A 9,274-nucleotide genomic window follows, 5' to 3' on the forward strand; every position below is an offset into this window, starting at 1 on the left:
ACCCTGTGCTTCCCTGACATTAAAACTTTGTTGCATCACTACATTTGCCTAATGTTTTTTTCCTCACCTTTTCACCTACATCCCACATTGATTACGAAACAACATTGCCATGAAGCCAGCTGATGGATGCAAACTTTCTGTCTTAAATCTCTAAGTGACTGTCAGGCCCAATTCAGCTAAGAGCAGGAATTTGGAGCAGTAGAAAATGTGGCACCCTCTGGCACATTTCAGGGTTTGTGTTGCTGAAAGAATATTCTGTTTCCTGGCTATGTGCAATTATCTTTCCTCCTAGCTGTGGAGCTACATAAGATTGCTAACAAATTATCTAATTGTTTTCAAATTGAGCCTATTTCTTGAGTCATATTAATGTTTTGCTTGTAGCTGATGAGTTTCTTGTCAGCTTAAATAAATCACAGATTAAGATTCCCTAACTTCTTTAAATGCTGGAAACAAGAAATTCTTTAATTGGGTCAGGATCCTCTAAATTCTTTTTAATTTCCATCTCCAAGTGAACTGTTCATTAGAATCTTGTTATTGTCATTTTCGCCTTAGTTTTAACAAAGAGAAAAAAGGTGGATTTTCAAAGTGGGACAAGGAAACTATGACAGGGACATTCTGTGTTCTGTGTTCTGTCTTCTGTCTCTGCTAATAGTCGTTTTTCAGTTCATCCTTCTTGACTTTCCAAACATAAATGATCATGCAGTTCAAGGCAACGTATTAAACCCAATATCTTTGTTTGGTTCCTGATCTCCTTCATGTGTTTTCCAAGTAACATGGAATGGAGTAGAGCCAGATTTTAACACACCTTTAGCATCCAATAGACTTCTCTTGAAGTCTCACCTATTGCACTTTTTGCATTTCTACTCCCACTGATAGCTATGGAAAACAACACCACAAGGTGTTATTTCTGGTCTCATGTCACTCACCACTCATAAACTCTCTTGCAGACCCCAGTGATATAAGAACACATTATATTACCATATAAATGCAGCCCTTTGATGGGACCACAGTCAAAAGAAATTCCTAAAAGTTTCCTGGTGTTTAACACTGCCAGTTCAAGGTGACAAATCTCTGAAATCAAATAGTTATTTGGTTGATTTTTGATCCCCAAAGAAATGTATTTTTATATTGGATTGCATTCTTTAGGCAGTCTTGATAACGTATTTAGGTTGCCTAAACCTCAGACATCTCCAGGGACCCGTGATAATTCCTAAAAATTTATTCTGAATGAAATATGGTGACAGAATGGATGAAGAGACTCCTTCAGAAGAGAAGAGTTGGGCTAAACCATAGAGTGTAAAACAAACCTGAATTTCCATTCTTCAGTGGACCATGTCTCATCCCTTACACTTTTTCCCACCCACCAGAGATAATATTGAGGAGCCTGACCTCTTCTGAAAAGGTCTTGTACATGTGGCACTTAAAACCTCATCTCCCTCACTAACATGAAATGAAACAGCTGCACTGATGAAAAATTATTTATCTGAGGGTTGTCTGGCAACTTCTGTTTGCTATCTGTTCATACACCAGCTCAAAGTGTTGAGTCATCAGCACTGGAAACCTCTGTGCCCCACGAAGAAGCAATGCTGAACTGTTTTGTGTGCTTACATTTTAAATGCTTCCTTCATTCAACCATCCTTTTCACAACACCTTTATTACTTAAGCAATTAGTATTATATTACCATAAAAACACATAATTGTTGCTCACAGGCTTATGTAAGCAGCTCTAGGAAGCTTAATGCACTAGTGGAAAGGATAGGACCAAAATGGTCTTGTGGACAAAGAAAAGCTGAACAAAATTTTATGATGCAGGAGAATTTTAATGCAAACAGGAAATGGGATGCATTTCAGAATGAGATGACACACAACACAAAGCAGACACTTCCTCAGTTCCAGAAAAGAGCACAGCATTCACTGCCTACTAAGAGTCCATTTTCCACCAGTTGTTGTCCTCCTGTCCCAGTTTCATTGACAATCTCTGTGTCAGGCCTTTCAAATGATTTTCTTTTCTTACACTGACACAATGAAAACAGGGATCTAGCATTGTTAGGTGATTGACAGAAGCTGACATTAATAATAGACAAAGTAAAAAGTACAAGAAAGAGGTGTGGACCAAGTATTCAGAGGTATTAAGCAAGGGTGGCTCCCATTGATGCAATGGGCTTTCGCCATCTCTGAAAGCCAGCCCCAGCTGCAGATCTGGATCTTGTGTTTTCTCCTCCTAAGTTGTCTCATGGTTTGCAGGTGTTCAGGCTGCCTTAAAATGAGCCACAGTTTCCAAGGCGGGATCCACGGCTGCTGCTGTAGGACTTCCTGCTGTAACAACCCCCCATCCCTGAGGAGCCTCCAGGTCCAAAGGAACCCCCCATTCCTGACATGCCCCCAGAACCAATGGAACTCCCGATCCTATAGGAACTCCCAGAGGTCAAAGCTCCAGAGGGCTGGGGAAATGATGTTCCCACAACGCTTTCCTGGGGGCAGCTGTTGAGAATCGGGCCAGGGAACGTGAGGACAACTGGTGGGGCGTACACCACGGCTCTGGAGTCCCCACATGATACCACACAAGGCCCAAGGCTGCTGCTGTAGGCACAGGGCTGTGGGCACGTAACCTCACAGGCAGGCAAGCACCGGGAGCTGATGTTGCAGGACATTGTTCTCAGGGTTTGAGGTGAAGCTGGGAAAGACAACATGTAGTCAGGAAATCATCACAGTCAGGTGCCAAGCACTGCCCATCACACATGTGACAGCAATGGGTCTAGATGGGTAGATAGATCCTTGTTCATGCTTCCTATTTTACCCTCAAGACCTCCTGTCCTATGATCCCATTTCTTCCCTCCTTCTTCCCCACTGTGGAAGATTCCTAGGACTTTGTTTATTCATAGAATGGTTAGGGTTGGAAAGGGCCTTGAGATCATCTAGTTCCAACACCCATGCCATGAGCAGGGACAATTCAGTAGGGTTTAGCTTTATATTTGCACTTCAAGTTTTAAAAGACATAAATAAAAATAAAATAACTCTTAAAATTCTATCTCTCAGTAGGTAGTCTACAAATCTCTACAAATACTACTGTCTACAAATGCTGCAGTGAGTCTCCTATGAAAAGTAAGATTTCACTGCAACATCTTGCCTTTCTGCTAAAATCACAAATACAGACACAAGAAAGAGTCTTCATTTAAAACTATCACTACAGAGACATGTCAGATTCAAAATTATCAGCTTAAATCATACTCACCTAAAGCACCAAGACGGGTAAGTCAGGAGAAGGTTTTAGGAGACTCATGAGATGTTTCTGCTTTTATACCTTTTAGCAGGCAACCATCTCATAAAATCTCTAACCCTTACTAAACGATGGGGTTTCTTTCCTGGGTGACTCCTCTAATAACTGTAATTATTTTCATAGATTCTAATTAATAAATCACCCACAGACCTACACAATGTGACTTTCATATAATAAACTTGGGCTTTCTATTGTGTTGAAATTATACAGCCAAATTTCTATGCAATATAATTTTGCTGACTACACAGGAAACTGGTTGAACACTCCTTACAATTTTTTGGCCTGCAAAAAGGGGCTCCCAAAAGATCAACCCTACAAATCTGCTTTCAAGAATGGCCTGACCCTGATGCTGAGCAACCGGAGATAATTTTGAAGTTCAACCTCACTTCTAGGTTTGAGATCCACCATGGAGTAAAAAGACCTGGTAATATTCAGGTATGCCCTTTCAGTGGCCCCACTGGCATCCTCATCACAAGGCTCTAGGCGTAACATCCCAGAATGAATTTTGGTACATGGATAAAATTACTCAGAGGGCTCAGAGTTTCAAGGAGATGTCATGTGTGACTTCAATCCCAGTTATGTGTGTTTTGAAACCTTTTGCAGGGCCTTGTCTTGCTCAGTGCTCTAGAATCATTTATGAGACCTCATTCTGTCATGGTGCCATATCATCCATTTGGTCAATAGATACAGGTGCGGCTGCAAAGAATGCTGACCCCCCAGTCCAAGGTGGGGTTGGGCAATTCCATTTGGGAGGTATTATACCTAAACCTAAGGCTTACAAATAAACTGTGGGACTGACACACCAGTATGCCACCTTCCTGAAAGACATTACAGAGAAGCAATCAGAGAGATCAACTCCTCTCTTGATTGAAACCAGAATGAAGCCAAGAGGATTTTTTCACTAAGTTTGAGACAAAAGGAAACTGCTGAGTGTTGGATGCATGTCACTCAAAGTAGGGATCACTAATTACAAATTGAAATTAAAACAATTACAAGGCTTAGAAGAGTATCTTTTTCTTGGTAAGTGACAAGAATTTAGTGAATAATAGGTGACCTCATAGCTTTCCTATTGCCTAAGAAAATGTATAAAAGGGTAGAGAATGAAGAAGTCTTCTATTCCTTCAGCTCTACTGACATTCCTCCAAGGCAGCAGGGTAAGTCCAACTTCATTGCACTTCTTCATAGCAATACAATACTTAAAACTTCTTTTCTATCTTGCAAAACGTTAGCAATCTTTTGAAAAGTCAAGGCAAAGAGAAGAACAGATTTAGCAAGAACTTGTAGAAAAGTTAGGGAAAGGGAAGAACAGAGCAAGGAAGATTCTGTTACTTTCCTCTGGAGATTTTCTGAAGTTACAGGCAAATCTTCCTGTAGATCTGTTTTGAAAAGAGGATGAATGGGACTTTTCTGAACAAGTAATTGTATAAGAATCAGGTAATTTACTCACCGAGAAAAAAGCAATATTATTCGCGATTTGGAAGAGTAAGGGATATAGATGGCACACAAAGGAAGAACAGAGAAACTCTAAAAGGGGTTAGTCAGGAAGGAAATAGCAGGGAAAATGGAGACTGTGAGGAAAGGTTGAAGTGTGTGTTGATTATTAGCTGGAGGAGAAGAACAAGGTGCACCTAGCTCATACTGAGAACCTGTTGGCACCTGACTGTGATGGTTTCCTGACTGCATGTTGTCTTTCCCAGCTTCACCTCCAGTCTCGAAGAATGATGAACAACATTACCTCTGAATGCTTGCCTGCCTGTGAGATAACATGCCCACAGCCATGTGCCTACAGCAGAAACCTTGAGCCCTGTGTGGTGTCATGTGGAGACTCCAGAGCCGTGGTGTATGCCCCACCAGTCGTCCTCACGTTCCCAGGCCCAACTCTCAACAGCTGCTCTCAGAACAGCATTGTGGGAACCCCATTTCCCCAGCCCTATGGTGCTTTGACCCAAAATGGCTCTGATGAGTCCTATGGGATGGGGGGTTCCATTGGTTATGGAGGCTCCTCAGGGATGGGGATTTCCTTTGGTTCTGGGGGTTCCTTTGGTTCTGGGGGCATGTCAAGGATGGGGGGTTCCTTTGGAGGCTCCTTTGGATCTGGAGGCTCCTCAGGGATGGGGGGTTGTTATAGCAGGAAGTCCTACAGCAGCAGCCGTGGATCCCGCCTTGGAAACTGTGGCTCATTTTAAGGCAGCCTGAACACCTGCAAACCATGAGACAACTTAGGAGAAGAAAACACAAGATCCAGATCTGCAGCTGGGGCTGGCTTTCAGAGATGGCGAAAGCCCATTGCATCAACAGGAGCCACCCTTGCTCAGTGTCTCTGAAAACTGGGCCCACACCTATTTCTTCCATGCTATGCCTCAGCAGTTTCACATGATGGCTTCTTTCTTTAAAGTCTTATTACTCTTGTTCTGTGTCCTTTCTGGTGGAATGGGGATGCTTCAGAATTTGCAAGTGAGACTTTGCTGCAATGATCTCAGCTTTTTCTTGTAATGTGCAGTGCCTTTTATCAACAACATGGATGGTTTAGCTGCCTTAGGACTATGGAATAGACCATTAATGAACTATTCTATGCTGTAGCTCTTCATGTCATATTAAAGTCTTGTTGAACCATATTACCAGCTATCTGGTTTTTCTTTTCTTCCATTTTGCCTTACAAACTAGTTTTAGTCAAATTGAACTCAGTGGGAATCAAAATAGGAGGTAGAGCTCCATGTATTTATATACATGAGAAGTAGAATTCAATACTCCAACGACCGGGTGTATGAAAGCACCTATCTCACTGTTCTTCCTGTGTCCAGAAGTATTTATACTCATTTTAGTGGCTGAGCCTGGAAGGAGTCATTCCCAAGTACTCATTTTAATTTGAGAACATTTTGGGTAATGTGCTTTGCATAGGATAAGTAGTAGTTGTGCCTACATTCAGCTTCATGTGCAGTATTGCACTTGCTCAGTACTAAGAGGATCAGAGTCAGCAATTTTGAGGCCGAGCCAGGAAAGTCTATGTAAACTGTCATACACATGGCTTCAGCAAATGTGATGTCTCACAGTTTACAAAGGAGAGTTACACCTCCACATAATACTTATTCAATAGGCTGAGGAATTAAACATCGAGTAATGGGAGTGAAAATTGCTGGGACATTGCTGCCACAATCTTTTCGGCAGTGTGCTGGAGCAAAATCTGATGTTCCTAGCTGAGACTAGAACAGGAGTCACAATAGCTAAGTAGCTGCTTTGGTACTTTGGGATCCCAGTGTGTACACACACATCTCTACACATGTCTTCAAGCAGCTGAGAATACCAATTCTGCACTAGGAGAAAGAATTTATACCCAAATAAGAGCAATTTTGCGTTTTCAATGATCACAATATATATTATCACTTAAGTCTGTGGATTATGGTCCAACTAGCAGAACATCATTGCTTTGCCTGATATGTGTCTTGTAAAATAATGTCATTACCTCTGGGCGATACAATTCAAGCAATATACTGTTAATGTTATGGTGCAGCCCATTGCTGCATAAACCTGCAAATATGAGTAGAGCTAGTTGAACATTTCTCCTAAGATTTTCTGGTTGAAATTCCTGTTTCACCAAAAGACTTGCAGACATATTACCTTATGTGTACAAGATATCAGTGAAAACTCCAACAATTTAAAACCAGATGCAAAGTTCTGGTGGAAGAATCTGTTTCTTGGACAGTTCTGGCAATGACTATGCATGAGACACTTTGTGATTCTTAATTTGAGAGAGCATGTAGCTGTCGCCTGAGGGAGCCCATGGTGATGCTTAACTACCTCAGATCATTTATGGCATAAATGCTTCAATTAAGTTAACAAACCACAAGGATTAATACAATCAAAGGAAGGAAATTAATGTTATGCTTGGCACAGCAGCACTTGTTCAGCCTACGCAGGAGCCCTCTCTTTTCATCAACAGCATCACAATGGAAACGGCTCCTAAAGAAAAACATTGACACAGCTGCTGGGGTGAATTTCCCAGCTTCAAGGCACATCACAGAACGCAAGACTTGTAGTCTGATTCTCAGTTGCATACAGATAACTTCTTCCCATTCCTTTTGTCTCTGCCTCCCAACAGTACTCAGATCTAGGCTAATCCATTTCCTTTTGCAGTCTGTAATCAGACTATTTTACCACCAAGATTAGACAAATCAGAGCATATGTTTGCCTTCTGAGAGAGTCAGAACCCAAGTAGTCATTTCAACCACTGCTGAGGATTAAAACAATTTCCTTCGGGATGTTCAAGGAAAGACTGGTAATGTTCTTGAGTGACTGACTTAGCTTCAAAGTTACCTTGGTTTTGAGAGGGAACTGTACCAGATAACTCCAGAGATGGAGACTGAATACCATGCTATATATCAGAAGGGGAAAAAAGCACTTTATTGAAAGATTTCTGACAAATTCTGTGGGTCATACAGAAGAATTAATTCTTTTCTGATGATAGTCCTCAATTAATGTTAACTTTGTTCAAACCAATTTGTAACTATGAAACTACAGTGAAATAAAAGCCAGAAGATGGTGCTATGATGCAACAGGGCTTTAATACAAACAAAGACCAGAATACTTTCTTGCAGAATGCGGCAAGGAAGAGACAAAGAATGCAATTTCCATTTCCAACAAAGGCTACAATCAATCAATCATTCAGAGGAGCACAGTGCTCACAAGATGTTCTTCTTTCAGCTGGATGCTTTCACAGTCAAATTCCCTTACTTGGTTTACCCTCTTCAGATTCAGAAAGAACAAAACATAACATGAGCAAATGACAAAGTGAGGCAACATTGGGACCATAAGCCTTAGATAGAGCACAATGAGATCCCAAGCAACCCCAGCTCCTCTGACATAGGCTGGAGCAGAGGCTGCTTGGCATGTCTGATTTCCGGGTCTATATGTCAGCTACTAGCCTGTATCTTGCTGTTTCTCCAGTCATTAATCTTTCTTAAAGATTTAAAATGGTCCATAGTTTCCATAGCGATACCTATAATACCCTCTGGAAAAAAAGGGGGAGTAATATCTACCATATCCTGAAAAATACGAGTTTCGGTAAAAGCTTCCCAGACGGGAGAGTCCACCACCACATGAGCCCTCCCCACCATATGAGCCCCCTCCTATGCCACCACAAGAACCTCCTGAACCGTGAGAGCCCATCCCATAAGAGCTGCCTCCACCACAGGAACCACCAGAGCCCACTCCTCCACCTCCGGAGCCCATTCCACCTCCGGAACCCATTCCTCCACCTCCAGAGCCCATTCCACCTCCGGAACCTATTCCTCCACCTCCGGAGCCCATCTGACCCTCAATTTCAGGCATGGCAGTTCCCACAAAACTTTCTTGAGGGCAGGAGCTGATAATGGGTCCTGGGAAAGTCACAACAACAGGCGGCGCATACACGATTGCTCTTGAGTCTCCACACGAGCTGACACAAGGTTCATTCCAACAGTTGACATATGGTTGTGGGCACGTTACTTCACATGGCTCAGCACAGCGCGAGCTAATCATCTGTCCATAGGAAGACATCTTTGCAGAAAGCAAGCCAACCTGAAAGGCAGAGAGTGCACTGGTCTGGTAAAGTTACAGGCAAAGGAGTGGAAGAGCAAATCGTTATAGTAATGTGGAATGTGTAGAAGTGTTGAATGGTATTCATCTGAACAGATGCAGATTCACAGGTCTGAGTTAACTACACTAAACTTCTTAGAATCATAGAATGATTTGGGTTGGAAAGGACCTTAAGATCATCTAGTTCCAACCCTCATGTCATGGCCAGGGGGATTGGACCCTTACACTAGACCAGGTTGCTCCAAGCCCCATCCAACCCAGCCTTAAAAACAGTAGGGATGGAGCATTCACCGTTTCTTTGGGCAACCTGTTCCAGTGCCTCACCACCTTAAAACTTAAGAATTAGTGATTAAGAAAGAAAAAATAATAACAATTTCTAAGGCACAATACATTCCATTCTGAAGTGGACTTATGCATTACAGATAT

The 9,274-nt window shown here is 42.1% G+C and overlaps 2 protein-coding genes across 2 annotated transcripts; both read right to left on the reverse strand.

The window, feature by feature from the left end:
• Nucleotides 1–2,258: 2,258 nt before the first annotated feature.
• Nucleotides 2,259–2,651, reverse strand: LOC104411356 (feather keratin 4-like). Its single transcript, XM_010021752.1, has one exon. The coding sequence runs from the start codon at nucleotides 2,649–2,651 to the stop codon at nucleotides 2,259–2,261; it is 393 nt and encodes a 130-aa protein (XP_010020054.1).
• A 5,588-nt stretch (nucleotides 2,652–8,239) lies between these two features.
• On the reverse strand, nucleotides 8,240–8,809 carry LOC104411357 (claw keratin-like). Its single transcript, XM_010021753.1, has one exon. It carries the CDS (start codon nucleotides 8,807–8,809, stop codon nucleotides 8,240–8,242), a length of 570 nt encoding a protein of 189 aa, XP_010020055.1.
• Between the last annotated feature and the right edge of the window lie 465 nt (nucleotides 8,810–9,274).

Source organism: Nestor notabilis, unplaced genomic scaffold (assembly GCF_000696875.1).
Source record: "Nestor notabilis isolate BGI_N333 unplaced genomic scaffold, ASM69687v1 scaffold6189, whole genome shotgun sequence".
Taxonomy (NCBI): Eukaryota; Metazoa; Chordata; class Aves; order Psittaciformes; family Psittacidae; genus Nestor; species Nestor notabilis.

Coding starts and splice junctions, on each gene's coding strand:
- LOC104411356 (XM_010021752.1), bottom strand. CDS start 2,651: ATGTCCTGCAACATCAGCTCCCGGTGCTTGCCTGCCTGTGAGGTTACG.
- LOC104411357 (XM_010021753.1), bottom strand. CDS start 8,809: ATGTCTTCCTATGGACAGATGATTAGCTCGCGCTGTGCTGAGCCATGT.